This window comes from Triturus cristatus, chromosome 1_1 (genome assembly GCF_964204655.1).
Source record: "Triturus cristatus chromosome 1_1, aTriCri1.1, whole genome shotgun sequence".
NCBI lineage: Eukaryota > Metazoa > Chordata > Amphibia > Caudata > Salamandridae > Triturus > Triturus cristatus.
This window is the reverse complement of record NC_140579.1, coordinates 650212839-650231164: the sequence shown is the minus strand read 5'-3', so window position 1 is coordinate 650231164 and position 18326 is coordinate 650212839. Positions and strand designations below refer to the sequence as shown.

The following is an 18326-nucleotide window of genomic DNA, read 5'->3' as shown; positions in this document are numbered from 1 at the left end:
TAATCTTTGGCACCAAGGTTAGCAGTCTACTAACAAGGCACTACCGCGCTCGCCCTAGATAAAAAGAGCGGATGACGCGACCGCGCCGGAGACACAGCTGAGTGTTTTTGCCGTGTTAAGGCACGAGGGTTCATTGCTGCTGCGCTTTCAACTGTTCATATTGCTGACAGATTTTAAACAACCCTTTTTAAAAATTGAAATATTGTGTGTGTTGTATTGTGCACTGCCACTTTAACAGAGCTGTGTTATAGCTCCAGGGCGCCATTTTTACTCTGTGGCACCAAGGTTAGCAGTCTACTCACAAGACGCAACCGCGCCCGCCCTAGATAAAAAGGGCCGATGACACGACCGCGCAGCGGACGGGCGCCTAAGGCAAGCCCGTCTGCACCCGCAACGCGGCCAGTGCTAGCCATGCTGCCCGTTCCGATCCTAACCTCCGGCCCGGAATAGTATGGTCAAATGAACAATTAATGGCAATGAAGCCACTTAGATGTTCTGACCCATCTTGCATAGATTTTGGCATGGAAATCGTAGGCGATTGCAAACTGCTCCTTCAAGTTAGACACCACATGCACTACGGGAAACCCAGCTACGCCTAATCTCACCTACAGGGCCTGTTTAGTCAACTGCAAGTCCCTTCCCAAACATGCAAAAGAAATCTGGCTTGCCCTTGACTCCCTGATATATACTTGGCGATCCCACTGGGCTCCAGGATAGTAACGCTCAACGGGGATAACAACAAACTGGCTTCGAAGCCTGGGGGAGACCGTTTGGCCCTGGTGCTCCTTTGGCCCCGACTTTCCTTATGGAGCATGAGATCCTGTTTTTTAGTTCATCTGATGACACTGTGGTCCCCGACGGGAAGTCATTGTATTTTGCTGAGCCCTTGATTATTGGTTCTTCTGTCACATCATTGGCTGAGCTGTGGGATTTGGGATGGTCATCCTTTGTGTTATGGCTATTAAAATGAGATAAGAACTGTCTCCATTCGTCTGCACTGATATTTGCGTTACCGTCACCACTTCTACCTCGTAGGCCCCGGTTTACGAGACCAGAATTGCTTTGAATTGGGATTTTTGCTTTCATGAATAAGCTTCAGCCAAAATTGATCCAAAGCCGCTTGTTTTTACCTGCGTATTGCGATCTTGAAAGCTGCTTGGGCTTGCTTGTAGTTATTGAATTTGCTTTTGTCGCCTGGGCTCTTCCTAGATAGGCGTAGTGCTCGATTTTTTTGTGCTTTTAATTTCTTTGTAGCTAGTGAGATGCGAAATTGGAATGGTTGGTGCCTAATGCTCCACTTTGGTGGCGAGTCTTCAAATAGTTGATTTATGAGGCTAGCCCAGCTGCTAATAACCAAAGTATCTGACTCCGGTGGTAAGTGTAGTAGTGCTCTATATTTTTCCATCTAAGGGAGAGCCTTGGCATCTGACCATTTTATTCGCTTCAGGTTTTTTATTTGACAATCTGAATGGGAGTGAACGAGTTCCTGGTGACATGGGATTTTGGCAGATAGTGTGATAAGAGGAATTTGCCTAGCTGTAGTGCAGGGTAAGTTCCAATTCTATTAAGGACACGGAGGTGAGGATTATGCCATTCTTCCTTCGTTTTATTGAACAGCAGCAAGTTTAAACACAATGAAACCAACAAACTACTACTCCCACGAACACACTGGGGTAGAAGAACAATTTCAGCCAAGTCCATCAACACTGTCCACTATGCAGCTCCACTTGGCCCCTCCTTAGTGCGTCCTCTTCATCTTTCTTCGTTGCGAACAGCCTGGATAGGAACCTCGCGCGTCCTCTTTGGATCCATCGTGTCCTGCAAAGACAGGCAGCGCTAGCACCAAAGCCAGGACCGGTGTCCGCAAAATAAGCACCAAAAGGCAACATGACTACGCATGTAAAACGAACATAAGCAAGACAGCAGCACCAAAAACAAATGTCGCAGAACATAAACCCCAAGAGAATTTACTTACTCCAGAACGGGGAGGGTCTTCCAGTCCGGCAGACGTCCGGGAGGGGATAATTCTCGCCTCCATGTCCTTAATAGAATTGGAACTTACCCTGCACTACAGCTAGGCAAATTCCTATTCTATGTCAGGACCGGAGGCTCCGATTATGCCAGTTTAAAGCTTATCCACCACCAGCTGAGCCACTTCCAGAACTGGCTTAAAGTAAAACCGCTTAAAGGTGGAATCAGAAGACCAGTCCACTGCACTCATGAAATCCTCAAGCCGTGCACCCAGCGAAAACGCTTTCGAGGCCATGGCACCCTGTGCAGAATGAGCACCAAACTTTTTGGTATCACTCCCCGCCTCCTGCATGACCCACCACACCCAACGTACTATGGTCGGAGAGGAAACCGCCATAAATGGTTTGCGTAGAGCAATCCGCAACTGTCGTTCACCCCGATGGCGAACCTCTTCTGTCAACTCCTCATGAGCACGGAGGCACTGCACCACAAACAGTTTTGGGGATTCTCTGTACGCCGTGTAGGAAATTAACCTAGTATGGCATTTTGTATGCCTGCTAATCACAAACGTCACCCCATCAGGAGAAAAAAACTCTGGCGGTAATATCAAGGGCCCGCACATCAAACATCCGTCTACATGACACCAAACACAAGAGCATTGCCAATTTCGCAGAAAGCTCTTTACGGGACAAGAAACTATTAGGCTGCCATGAAAGGAAAAGGTTCAAGACCATATTCACGTTCCAAAGATGAGAATAATGCGGCTCCGGAGGGAGGGAGAGGCGGATGCCCCTAAGCAGCCGACACACCAAGGGGTGTTCCCCACCGGGGATCCCAAGACGGGCACATGACCCGCAGAAACCTCTGAACGGAAGGTGTTAATAGAGCAGTACGCCAAACCTTGCTCCGCCAGGTCTGCCAAAAAATTGAGAATACGGACTACATCTGCGCCCACGGGATCCAGGCTCCGTCGCAGACACCAGCGACGCCATCTATTCCAGGCGGAGCGGTATCTTAGTAGTACTATCCGCCCATGCCTTGGAAAGGACGGACTAAGCGTGACCCGAAAGGCCCGGGAACGCCCAGCGTAGCCTGAGATCCTCCAGGCCATCAGCCTCAGGGATCCATCCAACACCATGTGATGAGGTGTGAGATCCGGGTCCAGAAGAACGTGAGGAAAGTGGGGGAGTTGGATTGCAAAATCCCAGGAAAGTTCCAGGAGAACTGGAAACCAAACTTGAGACCTCCAGAGGGGTGATCAGCACCACTTCCACCTGCTGGCGACGCACATGGGCTGTGACCCGCGTGATCATGGAGAAAGGAGGGAACGCATAGCCCTGCTCCGGTAACCAGTCCTGCAGGAAACGCATCCGTCGCCGCTGCTAGCAGATCCGGCCTCCAGCTGAAGAAACTTGGCAACTGATGGCCCAGCCGAGAGGCGAACAGGTCCACTGAAAACAGACCCCATCGCTCCACAATCTGGGCAAATACCAGGGGATCCAGCTTCCAGATGCTGGCATCCGCTACCTCGTTGGCCCGACCCGGCAGGTACTCTGCCATAACCGAAACCTGATTGTCCAGGCAAAAAATCCAAAAGTCCTTGGCCAGATCGGACAAAGCGTGGGACCGAACACCCCCGAGATGGTTGATGTACCGGACCGCCGACACATTGTCCATCTTGAGGAGGACACACGACTGAACCCTGTCCTTGGTCCAGCATTGCACTGCGAAAGAGCCCGCAAGGAGCTCAAGGCAATTGATAAGTAACGACTGTTCGGGCACCGACCAGGCGCCACCCGTGGAAAAATCTCCGCACCTGGCGCCCCAGCCCGACCGGCTGGCGTCTGATTCTATTACCATGTCCGGGGCCGACCCAAAGATCGCAAGCCCATTCCACGCTTCCATGTGTGAAAGCCACCACGTCATCTCTTCCTCCACCTCCGCAGAAAGGGGAACCAGCTGAGAGTAAGTTAGGCTGCTCCGAAGGTGACGAGCCTTGAGCCGTTTCAGGGCTCGATAACGCAGAGGGCCCGGAAAAATGGCCGGAATGGAGGACGACAGGAGGCCCACCAGACGGGCCAGCTGGTGGAAGGAAGTATGAGTTTTCGCCGGAATCTGCCGCAACTCGTGCCTGATTTTCGCCATTTTCTTGGCAGGCAGGCTCAGTGTCGCCAAAACGGAATCCACCACAAACCCCAGGAACGTGACCGTTTGCGCCGGGGACAAAAGGGACTTCTTCTCGTTGATAACAAACCCCAGCCCCTGGAGGAGGTTGACCACCATCTGCAGATCATCGGAAAGAGTTCGAGGTCATTGATCCATCAGGAGCATGTCATCGAGGTAGACCATCAGTCGGATGCCCCGAGCTCTGAGAAACTCCACCGCCGGACGGAGGACCTTGGTGAAGCACCAAGGAGCGGAGGAGAGAATGAAAGGCAGGGAGGTAAACTCGAAAACCTGCCCGTCCCAGAGGAACTGGAGGAAACGCCGATGAGGGGAAAAAAACAGGATTGCGAGGTACGCGTCTTTGAGGTCCAGGCAGACCATCCTGTCGCCGGGATGCAAAACATTCCAGCGGAGGTGTATTCCTTCCATTTTGAAATGACGATACACCACCCACTCGTTGAGCTCTTTCAAATTTATAACCGGCCTGCGGCCCCCATCGGGCTTGTCGACCAGGAACTAATTGCTTAGAAATCCCCGAGGATGTTCCCTCGCATGACAGATAGCTCCTTTGTGAAGGAAAGCCATAACCTCTTCTCGCACCAGCTCTGCATTGCACTGCGAAAAGGAGAGAGGACGAGGGCGGGACAACTGCTGGGGACGGCTATGGAACTCCACCTGAAAGCCCTGCACCGTTTGCAGCACCCATGCATCGCTCGTAAGAGAGGCTCAAGCCGGGAGACACTGAGCTAAGCGATCCCCCCACCCGCACGTGCACTGAAGAGAGGACGCTTACCTTTGTTAAAACTAGAGTTCTGTCTCTTGGAACCACCAAGGCCGTGGAACTTCTGTCCTCTCGTGGGGTAGAATGTGTTGAAGCGGGAACCATCCTGGAACTGCCCGCGCCTGCAGCCTTGCCCTCTGTCAGAGCTGTTGAAGCCGGAACGGCCAGTCACGCGGCCCCTGCCGCGACCGGCCCCGCGGAAAACATGGGGGTGAACACCTTCTGAATATTGGCCTGGGCTTTATCCAGGGAGGTGAACGTGGCAACAAATTTGCCCAACTCCCGAACGGATCGCCAAAGAGGCCTCCTTGGACCACCGCCCCCGCCTCTGAAGAGGCAAGGTCTCCCGGCTTAGGGTCGACCTTGATTAGGAGCGACATGTGCCTTTCTGTTGACAGGGCGCAGTTGGCGTTCCCCAGGAACACTAGCGCCCGCTGCGCCCAGCCAGAAAGCACCTCAGGGTTAATCAAGGACCCGGATGCCTTGGCCTCCTCGGCCATGTCCAAGATGTTGGTGACTGGCCCCACGGCATCGAGGAGCTTGTCCTGACACGAACGCCAGGACCCGTCAATACTCTTTTTAAGGTCTTTGACGAACTTAGCTAGGAATGTCGCCATCTTAGGGTCGATGTCCGGGGTGAGGGCGACTTTGTCTGAGAGACAGGGGCGAGGGCATTCTGCGCGGAGCCGGTTTCGGGCATCCTCAATAGGTTTGCGCAGACGCCCTGCAACATACTTCGCCACCTTGTCAGCTGGAACCCAGTCAGTAGACCTAGGATGTATAATATCATCAGGGTCCAGCATGTCAGAAGTACTACCAGCCTCCTGGGAAGGGGGGGGGGTGGCAGCCAGGGTCTGGAGGGGCCTGCTTCATGCTCAGTATCCCCCGTGGTATCACCGGCATCAGGGTCGGGGGAACTGGGGGATCAACTTGAGGAGTCACAGGGTCAGGGACCGGGACCAGCACTTCAGGCGCGTAAACGCGTCCACATCCACCCCTTCACCACACTGTCTCTTAGCGGGAGGGGGACCCTTCCCGGTAGCCTTAGGGGCCTCAGGAGGGGGCGCTGATTGCGTCATGTATTATGCGCACTCCTGCGCAATGCGCGCCGAAAGGCGTTGCTCTAGAGGCTCCATAGCCTGGTTTACAGCGTTATATATGGAGTCATCAACTGCCCGGTAAAAAGAATCATCCCAAGGGAGGTACGACAGGTCATCATCTCCTGCCTGGTATTGGTCCTGGTCAGGGGTCTGCATGACTACTTTAATCCCCAAAACCAGCAGGCAGCGCCTCGGGAATATGTCAGGAGCACTGGAATGCGTAAACGCGGTAAGCATTACAATTGTTTAAGCTGGGAGGGAGCCCAGACCATATGGGTGAACACAGTTCACTATTAGCAGGACCAAGGTCTTGGAGACACTCGCGCCCTTCACTTACACGGGCCGTCTCCTGAGAAGAGCGGCTCCGCGCCGCAATTACGACCCCGCAGGGTGTTTTAGGAAGGTGGAATATGGACCCCCACCGGGGCATTAAAAAACAATGGTGGCAGTACAAGACCCCGCAGGGCGTCACTCAGGAGACCGGGGCAGAACAGGCTCTCACAGGACGGGCATGCCAGCACTCTATGATCAGTGCAGGCGCGCGCCGTGCGCGAGGAGCACCGCAGCGCCCTCGTGTGGGCAGCACACCACAAACCTGGGAAAAAAGTTGCGTAAGGTACGCGCAAGCGTCCCGCAATCAGGGGGGAATATGAAAAGGGAAACGGCACAAAGTAAACACCTGTACAATCCCTCAAGCCCCCGCTAACCAATAATTGAAATTATCAATTCTAAGCACACAGCACAAGCAAACACGCAGAGAGAAAAGAATTGTGACTTATCTTGCTGCTGAGCAGCGAAGGAAGAGGAAGCACTAAGGAGGGGCCAAGTGGAGCTGCATAGTGGACAGTGTTGATGGACTTGGCTGAAATTGTTCTTCTACCCCAGTGTGATCATGGGAGTAGTAGTTTGTTGGTTTCATTGTGTTTAAACTTGCTGCTGTTCAATAAAGCGAAGGAAGAATGGCATAATCGGAGCCTCCGGTCCTGATATAGAATTTGTGGCCGATGGTCACTCTCGCCTTGTGGTGCGATGTAATAACTTTCAAGCAGGGGAAGTATTTCTCTACTCCCTTAAGTGAAGTCCTTGCATCTCACTTAATTGCCCAACCTTTGTTGTACCAGTTTGTGAAACCGCCTACACATGTTCAACCCTAAACCATACTTTCTATATTAGCTAAAGTTTCTCACATTTTCCTGAATTTGTACTGTGGGACACCACTGCAACCAACTTAGAAATGCTTATCCACACAAATGTTCTTTCTACATTCCAATCCTCCATACTTCCCTCAGTAATTTCCTATCCCCCACCTGTTCATCACTACCCATACTTCCCACAGTAATTCCCTATCCCCCACATGTTCATCACTACCTCATGATCTTCCACATCACAAGTCACTCTTCTCCATCACCCCCTTCAACTCTGATAAGCCGCTTTGCGTCTTTATCCTAACACTGCGACACTTCAGATATGCTGACATCGCAATCAGTATAGCTAAGTGTCAGCAAAGGACTGCAAAACTCACATTCTCTTTAATGCAAGATTCTACACCGCATAATAGCACTCATCTCGATAGGATAAGAACTGGACCGGAAAAAAACAAACACAATCCATTTACCATTATTTCCAGCAAATATACATAACTCCCCATTAGCCCCATCTACCTTGTCTGCACAATTAGAAAAGGTGGCCTAACTGCTAGAGCATTTGACCTCGAAGCTGGGTAACCGGGTTCGAGTCTCGGCAGGGTCGCTCAACAGCCTGTGATTCTGGACAAATCACTTAATCTCCCAATGCCTGACAAAAATGTATGTGTCCGTCTGTAACGGAACTGGTGCTCATATAAAGTGCTCAGATACCTTTGGGTCCAGTTCGTGCTATATAACTCTCCCCAAAAATAATTTATTATGCTGTCTGTACAGGGATCTCCAAGTCACCGGCTTACTAATCGTACCAACACATGCTGCTGTGCTTGGGCTTCTTCATAAATCCCCCTTAGTCCCTTGGCAGAATCTCCTATAGGGGTACACTACAATTGACTGAGTGAGTGCAGCCATGGACTAGTTCCCAGGTAAGTGTCTTGCTGTTAGAATGTGAGTGTAAGATTGGCACTTTAAGTGAGAATGCAATTCACAAACTGGATTGGAGGGGATCACAGAGATTTGTGCCCAAGCAAGAGCTACAATCGAGCTGGCATGCAATGACAGAGCTTTGCTGCCAAGGTATCAAGTGTTTGGGTGTCTGATTTGTGATGTTCAATGTACCAGGTGGACAAATGAGAAGCATTTGGTACGCGTCTGAACCAAAAATTTCAGAAAACTTGATTGAGTCAATGAGAGGGTGCTGTAACGCGCTGCCGCCGCTATCTAGTGGGGTATGATTCTGAGAAGACACTAAACTGGGAAAGGCCTATCACAGGATGTAGGAGGACCATAGGAGAAACTCAAGAATTTTATATGGGGAACTATGCCCCAGGCAAAATGGAGGGTGAACTTTGGTGTCGCCTGATTCACCTTGAAACACATCAAATGAGAAGATAGCCGATTTTAAATAACAGGCGGCATGGGTGTAAAACAGTAAGCAGACCAAGCATGCCATTCACTTTTCACATGCCTTGGCCCTCTCCAACCCTCTCTTCTACCCTTTGGTGCCTTGTGTACCCCACACTGGTCACTCCACAATGTTTTGGGGTCCATTTATAAATTTCAATTACTCTTCTCCACTACATCCTGATTTGTTCCCTTGCCCCACTGTTTTAGAATGTATCAGCCACTCATCATGCTTCCCATTCTCTTGCCATTTCTGCACAAACCATGTTTTACTCCAACAGTGCAGTATGTTGTACAGGTGTTGTTCTATATTAACTCATCCTGTACCCCTTGTCCCTCCTCCCTTGCCCACATCTACAGGTCACTGTAAACAGCTAGAAAGGAAATGGAGAGTCAGGCATGACACCAATGACAGAACTACCTACAAGGCTACACTAAGACTATCACCAACAAATTAAAGACACCAAGAAAGAAGCACTAGTGGACCACATCAAAAAAAGCTTCAACATCTGCAAGGAGATCTTCTTGATCGTTAAGGATTTCACTTCGCTCTAAGCCACTGTCAACAGCATCCCTGCCTCCCAACAACTCTGCAACAACCTATCCAACTTCTTCCACAGCAAAATCCCAAACATCTATAGCAACTTTGCACACCAACACAACCCCATAGAACTTATCGCTAACCTATCCACCACCAACCAAGATGGCCACCTGGCTGAATGAGACAGTGGCAATCATGCAAACCATCCACTTAAGGCCCTCAACGGATCAATGACCCTACTACATATACAACCTGGGAACATCATCAAATCAGCACCACCCTGACCCACATAACCAACACCTCCATAACGTCCGCCTCTTTCCGGGATGAATGGAAACTTGCAGAAATCAATGCCCTCTTCAAGAAGACCACAGCTGACCCGAATCAAGTGCGCAACTTCCGACCCATCTCCCTACTCCCCTATCCAGTCAAAGTGATTGAGAGGGCCATAAACAATCAACTCCCAACCCATCTCGAACGTCACCATCTTTTGGACTACACACAATCAGGATTCAGAATGAACCACATCACCGAAACAGCAGTCATTGCAGCCACCGATGACATTTGAAACATCCTGAAACGAGGAGAAACAACAGTCCTCATCCTGCTCAACCTATCCGTGGCCTTCAATGCTGTCTTTCACAACACCCTTATCAGAAGACTCCAAAAGATTGACATACAAGGATCCGCTCCCAAAAGAATATGTTTCTTTCTCACGGAAAGATCCCAAAGGGTCCGGCTGCCACCCTTTACATCAAGACCACAAAACTGTTATGCAGTGTAGCACAGGGATCATTCCTCAGCCCCACTTTTTTCAACATATACATGACACTCCTCGCCAACATCATATGATCATATGACATCAACGTCATCGCCTAAGCCGATGACGCCCAACTTACCTCTCCATGACGAACATAACAATCATCACAAGAACCAGCTTAATCAACTGAATGACCATGTGTTGTAAAGTTACTTATGTACTTGGTGCTTCATGAGTTCTGGTCTGACATGCTAGTGTTCTAGAATTGTTAATGGCTCAAGCTGCGAGAGGAATGTAAGACAGCAGATTGAGATGAGCCTGCTGTCGGTTGGGTGGCTGAGCTGTATTATACACTTGGTCTATGAATAAAACGACATCAGAAGACTTCCTGACTCATGTGATCTTCCTTGCTGTCGAATCTACTATTTAACACTGGCGACGACTGGGTTCTTCACAGCTCAACTCCAACGGCATTGATTCTTCTGCTACGTTGACCTTCGTGAACCTGAACTTTCTGAACCTGATCTGCGACTTTCATGTAAGATGTTCATTTTGGTTTGTGGCGCCTGCTTCTACCAAGGTCAAGTTCCACGCGTATAGACCTTTGACTTTATCGAAAAATTGAAAGTTTTGTTTGAGGTCAGCGTAGTCACATTACTACAATTCACAGCGCTTATCTATTATTCGCGTGTGTGCGTCTTTTTTGGGTGACCCGAGGCATCTCGTCTCACTGTGCCTCTAAGCGTATTTTTTTTTTTTTGGGTCAGCTTACAGTGCCACAGTTGCTCTGTATTTGGTTTCAAACTTTATCAGACACGCCCACGCGCCCTCACGAGCAGCACCTTACCTGCCTTTCTCTCGTCATAAAGTCGACGTTCCAGGCTTCCCTGACTGTAGCTCACCTCGGAAGTGCGGGTTTTCTTGTGACGCAAATCGTCATCTGACGTTTCTCAGAAGCGTACGTCTTACGCTCACCCAGCACGGTGCTACAAAAGAAACGTAACCTGTGTTTTTTTTAAAGAAATAAAAGGGAGACTTTATTCATCGTGTACACGGTTACATTCCACTGACGAGCAGCGCAGCGCTGTCATTTACTGTGTGTCAACAGTGTTGGCAACAGCGTCTATGAAACGTTAGCAACGCGTAGCTCCACCTTCATCGCTGACACACACAGCTTTATTAATTAATCAAATTTCTCCTCGAGTCATTTCATTTACAGTGTGTCGATAGTGTTTATTTGCAACGCGTATCTTCAACGTCATCGCTGACACACACAGCTTCACTAATTACATTCATTTACAGTTTGTCAACGGCGTTTGCAACAGCGTCTATGAATTTTTGGCAACGCGTAGCTCCTCTTTCATCACTGACACACACAGCTTTATTAATTAATTGAATTCCTCTTCAAGCTGTTTCACTTGCAGTGTGTCAACAGCGTTTCTTAGCAACGCGTATTTTCAACGCTTTCGCTGTCACACACAGCTTCACTAATTAATACTTTTGGAATTACCCTGTCTTGAGAACTAAATGTTCGCTTCTACGCTGATGGGCACGATGGTGTGATTTACGGTGTGTCAACGTCATTTGATATCTCTTAGCAATGTATACCTCTGGATTCATCGCTGACACACACAGCTTTACTGTTTGATTTACACCTCTGGAACTTCTTAAATAGTCTTCGTCTGTTGGGTCAACGTGAAATAGACAATATTCTTAGTTGACCTTTCCATGACTTTGTTTTAGTATTCTTGCTCACATATAACTCTACTTCACGTGTTTTTTTTTCCTAGGTGCTACATTATTATCTACTACGCTGATAAACACATTTACAGATACCTCTCACTGATTTTGACACCTTTTCTTCTACGGTGACTCCATCACGACCTTATTTACAAGCTGCACAGTGCTGATACACAACTTGTTTCAGTTTTTTTTTTTTGCTTTTCCTGTTGTTTGTGTTTTCTTGTGCAAGACCAGTACATATTTAGGTCATGCAGAATGTAACTGCGGCTCCATTTTTTTTGCAATCCCCTGGTGATCCGCCTATCAAATGGTCAAAATGGAAAAAGGTGTTTGAGCGTTATGCTTGTGTGTGTGGCACCTCTCTCAGTGTTGAAAGGAAGACTGCTTTGCTGATGCACTGCCTTGGATCAGAGAGACAAGATGTTTTCAACTATCTTCCAGATGTCCCAGTCAGTGTTGCAGGAAGTATGAATGAGTTTGAGTTATGTTTGTATAAACTAGATGCACATTACTTGCCTAAAGTTAGTGCGATTTTAGAACGCTATCACTTTGGTAAACGCATGCAAAAAGAAGGTGAAAGTATTGAGAATTATGTCACTGATCTAAGGCGTTTAAGCTTCAACTTGTAAATTTAACACACTTATTGATGAGAGAATACGAGATCAGTTCATGCTTGGGTGTGCATCTGAAAAGATACGTGATGAATTGTGGCTCAAGGATGAACCCTCTCTGGATGAAGTCCTTGTTATAGCCAAAAGAATTGAACATTCTTGTGTGTTAAGGAGATTAAAAAAGATTTGAATAAAGATGTTGCTGTGGTAAACACAAATTCAACGTCAAAACCCAAAGATTCTTTAGTAAAACCTCAATTTAAAGATAAACCTACTAACAGACCCTATGCTAAGTTTAATAAAGAAAATAAGTGTTATAGGTGCAACAGTACTGGACACTGGGCAAATGACAAATCTTGCCCAGCTTTGAATACAATATGCACTTTTTGCAATAAAAAGGGGCATTTTGTCTCTGCTTGTAGAGTTAAAGCTTCTAAGCGAAGTGTGAATGAGATTTCTCACGAGGTTTTGGACGATAAACATGATTTTGAATGTGGTCAGATTGTAGTTCAGTTTGGCAACGATGGACCTTTGGATACCATATTGGTAGAAGGTCATAAAACCAAGGTCTTGTTCGACTCCGGAGCTAAGATTACTATCATATCTAACAAATTTTTCAATGACAATTTGAGTGCCAAAGTCAATCTTCTGAAGGCGGACATCCGTCCCACTGCTTATGGTGGAGATCCAATTGATTTAAAAGGATATTTTGTGGGTCTGATTGAGTATCAAGGGCGATTTACCTCTGGTAATATTTACGTCTCCAAGAAAGGGGATAGCATAATTAGTTGGTGGCATCAAAAGGATCTTGGTGTTATGTTAGATCCTAATAGTTCTCCTCCCATCATTATTAAAGAAAGAAGCTCTATTAAGGCTGTTGATCACTCTTCCTTGCAGACCCAACTTATGGAAGAATATCCACACGTTTTTGGGGATAGGTTAGGGTGCTTAAAGGGATATTGTCATAAGATAAGATTAGCTCCAGGATCGGTTCCAATATCCAGTAAGGTACGTAATGTGCCTTTCACGGTTAAAGATGAAATGCTGAAAGAATTGGAAAAACTTAAGTCTCAAGGCATCATCGAAGAAGAAGAAGGAACATCTTGGTTGGCTCCGGTGGTAGCCGCCAGGAAAGCCGATGGGTCTCTGAGATTATGCATTGACCTCAGGCAACTTAATAAGTGTGTGCTCGTAGATAAATACCCACTTCCCAACATCTCTGAGCTATTGAGCATGGTACATGGTGCAAGGGTTTTTAGTACTATCGATTTAACTTCTGCGTACCACCAGATTCTTCTTGATCAGTCTTCCAGAGACTTAACTGCTTTCGTAACTCCTTTTGGAACTTTTAGATTTGTGAGACTTCCTTTTGGTTTGGTATCCGCTGCCTCTGTCTTTCAGAGAGTGATGGAGAAAGTGCTAAAGAATGTACCTGGAGTCTGTGTTTACCAAGACGATATCCTAGTGTATGGGATTGAGGAGTTGGAACATGGGGAAAGGGTCCGTTTGGTGTTAGACAGACTCACATCTCACAATCTTACCATCAAACGTGAGAAGTGTAAGTTTGGTCTCGATAGAATTAATTACTTGGGTCACACCATAACTGCTGATGGTGTGGTTCCCAAGACTGAGTTAGTCAACACCATCAATGACTTAATTTCTCCTAGTTCTAAAGAAGAACTCATGCGATTTCTGGGTATGGCAGAATATTACAACAAGTTTATAAGAAATTTTGCAGAGGTCACGTTTAATTTGAGAAATGTACTAAAAAAGGGAGTGAAATTTGTGTGGGATGAGTTATGTGAAAAGGAATTCAATGACATTAAGTGCATGTTATAATGCTCCTAATCTTCGTAATTTTGATCCTTCAAAAACTTCCATCATTTCCACTGATGCCAGTCTTAAGGGGCTTGGTGCTGTTTTATATCAAGGTGGTACAAGTCCAGAGAACACTATCATGTTTATTTCGAGAAGTTTGAAGGGTGCCGAGTCAAGGTATTCAGTTATTGAAAGAGAGGCGCTTGCTATCTATTGGGCCATTAAGAAACTTAAGAAATTTCTTTGGGGTACTTCTTTTGTGATAAGGACAGACCACAAACCTTTATGTGAGCTGTTAACTAGCAAGGGCATAGATTCCATTTCTCCTAGGATATCCAAATGGATTGTTGGTCTGCAAGGCTTCAATTTTACTGTCAAGCATGTCCCTGGTTCTGATAATTTTGTTGCAGACACTCTTTCAAGACTAGTCTCTACAGAGGATTCTGAAGATCACACTGATCCTGCTTTTGAGAATACACATGACTGTTTGTGCGATTGATTATAAAGTGATCTCACGTGAACGTTGGTTGAATGCATGTAAAGATGAAGTGATTCAAGATGTTCTTCTTCTGATTTGTGATGGTTGGCAAAATAAAGAACAAGGGAATTCATCTGTGAAGGAATTTTGGTCTGTGAGGGATCAACTCTCCTGCTATGAGGGTATGCTTCTGAGAGGTCACAGGTTAGTCCCTCCTTTATCTCTTAGGAAGGATGTTTTGGATCTATCTCATGAGGGACACTTAGGGATCTCGAAGACCAAAGAAAGGGTTCGCTCTAGTTATTGGTGGCCTGGTCTTGATGTTCAGATAGAACGTATTGTTAGAGAATGTGTCCAATGTTCTCTCAGTGAAAAGTGTTTAAAGGTCAGAACTCAACCTATGGAAAAAAGGTCTCGTCCCAGTGGTCCCTGGAAGGACATTGCTCTTGACAATCTGGGTCCTGTACATGGTGATGGGTCTGACACTTACATTATTGTTGCTATGGATCTATTCTCAAGGTGGCCGGAAATATCTTTTGCAAAAAATGTGAATACTGATGCAGTAATCGATTTCTTAAAACTACTTATTTCTAGAGAAGGCATACCAGAAACTTTACTCACGGACAATGGTGTTCAACTTGTCTCAGGTAATATGGAAAGTTTTCTTAGTAATTGTGGAATAATTCACAAGAAATGTGCTCTGTATCACCCAGAATCCAACGGCACAGTTGAAAGCTTTAATAGGGTGTTAAAAGAAACAGTGTCGTTAGCAAAACAGAGTGGTCTTAATTGGAAAGAAGTCTCAAAGAGAGTTTGTGTATATCGTTTTACTCCCCATTCTACAACTGGGAAATCTCCTTTTCTTCTGTTTCGTGGGAGGCATCCTGACACATTCTTAGAACGTCCATCGGTTAATAAATGTCTTTCTTTGAAAGATGGGATGACAGATCTTACATCTTGGCAAGAGAAGGAAGACAAGAGGTGTTTAAAGAGCAAAGAAAATTATGATATGAGGCATGCTGTTAAGACAACTAATGTTAATGTTAGTGACCTTGCTAGGATCAAAAAGCCTGGTTTCTCTGTTTCAGGTGCTAAGTTTTCCAAACCTATAAGAGTTATGAACCCCTTCGGTGCTCATGACGGAACCGTTCCGTCATGAGCCCGCCCGCGCAAGAAACGGTCAGCACCGCGGCGGAATTTGCGCCGCATGGAAGGGGTTAAAGTCTTTAACAACGCTGTTAAAACTTCTGATCATAGAGTTTGGAATTTAAGTTGTGTTGCTGTTTGTAGTAATCATGACTTTGTAGGTGCTCCGACAGATAATCTTGAAGGTAAAACTGGATCTTCATTTGTAAATAGGCCCAGCAGGGTTACTCGCACACCTGCATATTTGGGTGATTATGTTGCGTGATATATATATATTTTTTTTTTATGGGATTGTTCTATGTTTTTTTTTCTCATCTCTTCATATATTAAAGAGGGAGATAGGTTGTAAAGGTACTTATGTACTTGGTGCTTCATGAGTTCTGGTCTGACATGCTAGTGTTCTAGAATTGTTAATGGCTCAAGCTGCGAGTGGAATGTAAGACAGCAGATTGAGATGAGCCTGCTGTCGGTTGGGTGGCTGAGCTGTATTATACAATTGGTCTATGAATAAAACGACATCAGAAGACTTCCTGACTCATGTGATCTTCCTTGCTGTCGAATCTACTATTTAACACCATGGTAGCAGACTAGATGCGAACCAACTGCCTAAAGCTCCACTCTGACAAGACAGAAGTACTGGTCTTTGGCAACATCCAGAACATCGCTGCAAAACTCATACATGACCTCCCACACCGCATCCAAATCACACTGCATTTCAGGAAGCTTCACTGCCATCCCATTCACAAGCACAGCCAATACTAACTTCTCACATACACGTACAAAGCCCTCCACGACACACAACCACAATACCTTGACAGCCGCATACACTTTTTCCAACCCACCAAACACACGCTCTACCTCCCCTCTCACTCGCACATATGCCCGGCATCCAAAGAGCAAAACTGAATGTCACTCATTCTCCGACATTGTACCTAAGACATGAAATTACCTCCCTCAACACATAAGAGCCGCCTCCTCATTTATTTAGTTCCGAAAGAAGCTTAAGACTTGGCTCTGTTTATAAGCATCTTGGGACCGCACACCCAGCCCAAGAGCTTGGATACCCTGTAGGGTGATTATTTCGCTATACCAATGACCTTAAACACATCTACCTTAGATGCGCCGACCCCTTTCAATGCCCCTCATAGTTCGCTTGCCCTCGCTCCTCTTCCTCACCAAGAAGGCACCCAGAACGCTCTGCAATGCGTCCAGCCTGTCCTCGTCGCTCTCTTCTTCCCGAAGCAGGCCCTGAATATAGGCCGTATACACAGCGCTATCTATCTCCAGCGCCTCTAGTCGTCGTTCCAGCCACTCCTCGAAGCCGGACGACTCCATTCCACACTGGGACAGTGGTCTGCCGGCCGGCCTCGCCGCCTGCCACTCCGGACTGTCGGGAAACGAGGGTGAGCATTCCCGCTGAGCAGGAAAATCGAAAACGGACTAATTCATGCATTCTTGGAACTGCAAGAGGTGCGAATAAAAAAACTGCAAGGATTTTTATATTTTTAATTAGTACCTAAATTTGTCAAAACAAAAATGTACATCACTTTTCACAAGTATTGTGTACTTTGATATTTGGTAGCAAAAACGTTGCTGATAGTTTGAAAACAACTTAGATGTTGTATTTAGATCCACAGAAGTGGTCGTTTTCTATCGAAAGCCTAGAATTTCAGGAAAAAAGCTCGGTTTAAATGTTCTTCAAATCCCAATGCTATCTCCAACCCAGAAAGAGAACCTTAACTATATGGCCGCCACGATTGCGGGTCCTAAACGGCAGCTCACTCGATAGTGGATGAGCTCGTCCCTTTTCTATGCCTATTCATTTGAGCAAACAGAATGTTCCAATAGGCAGAGTTGCACAAGAAGAGGCCATTTTAAGATGGAGTTAATATTTAACATTGCAACATGAGCCGCTGACATAAAATGCATGATTTCTGTTTTTTTTGCTTCTTTTATATAGCGCGAACTCGACCCGAAGGTATTGGAGCGCTGTACATGAGCACCTTATTTACATTACATATTCAGGCACGGGGAGATTAAGTGATTTGCCCAGAATCACAGGATGTGGACGCGACCCCGAGGCTCGAACTCTGGTTTCCTGCACCAGAGGCGGCAGCGCAGCCCACAGACCACATTCCACATTCCACATCCCCTCCCCTGTTCTATTAAGCTCTGTATGCTTTGCTAAACTGGGCTGTGTTATAGACTGAATTCGTTTTTAGGTCTCGCTGAGCCCAGCGCATGCGCTGCCTCGGAGAGACATTTTGTAAGGGACTTTTCAAAGTGCTACCGCTGGCATAGAGCTACAGTGCACGAGGCGTGCACACGTGCAAAGCAGCCAAATGGCTTTACGTCGCTCTCCCTCATAGCCTCCTCTCCGCCCCCTTCCCTGCTGCTATTTCACACCAGTTGCACAGAACTCTCGCTTCTCCCCCCTCCCCCCCCCAGATCGCGTCTCGCGGCCGCTCGCGTGGCCAATGCTTGTTCTTTGTACCTAATGAAGCTGGGGTAGCGTCTTGTGTTGTGGTTTAATTCTGATTCATGTGACATGTAATACTTGAAGTTATGTAATGTTTGTAAATTGGCTGCTCTGCAACCAAAGTAAGATAAGCAAGATAATACTCGCCTTCATGTCCTTAGCTGAATTTAAAAATTTCAGACCGCA

General features: G+C 46.8%; 1 protein-coding gene across 3 annotated transcripts in view; it reads right to left on the bottom strand.

Annotated features, from left to right (window-relative positions):
- Positions 1–18326, bottom strand: part of CCDC43 (coiled-coil domain containing 43) — a 212280-nt gene that overhangs the window by 181250 nt on the left and 12704 nt on the right. The window contains exon 1 of one of the 3 annotated variants that reach the window (XM_085646730.1): positions 16838–17076. The exons of the other annotated variants lie outside the window; for them this stretch is intronic. Within the exon in view, the coding sequence (XP_085502856.1) occupies positions 16838–16996 (159 nt within the window). The 5' untranslated portion in view covers positions 16997–17076. Of the gene's footprint in view, positions 1–16837; positions 17077–18326 lie in introns of those variants that run through there. 3 annotated transcript variants of the gene reach the window in all.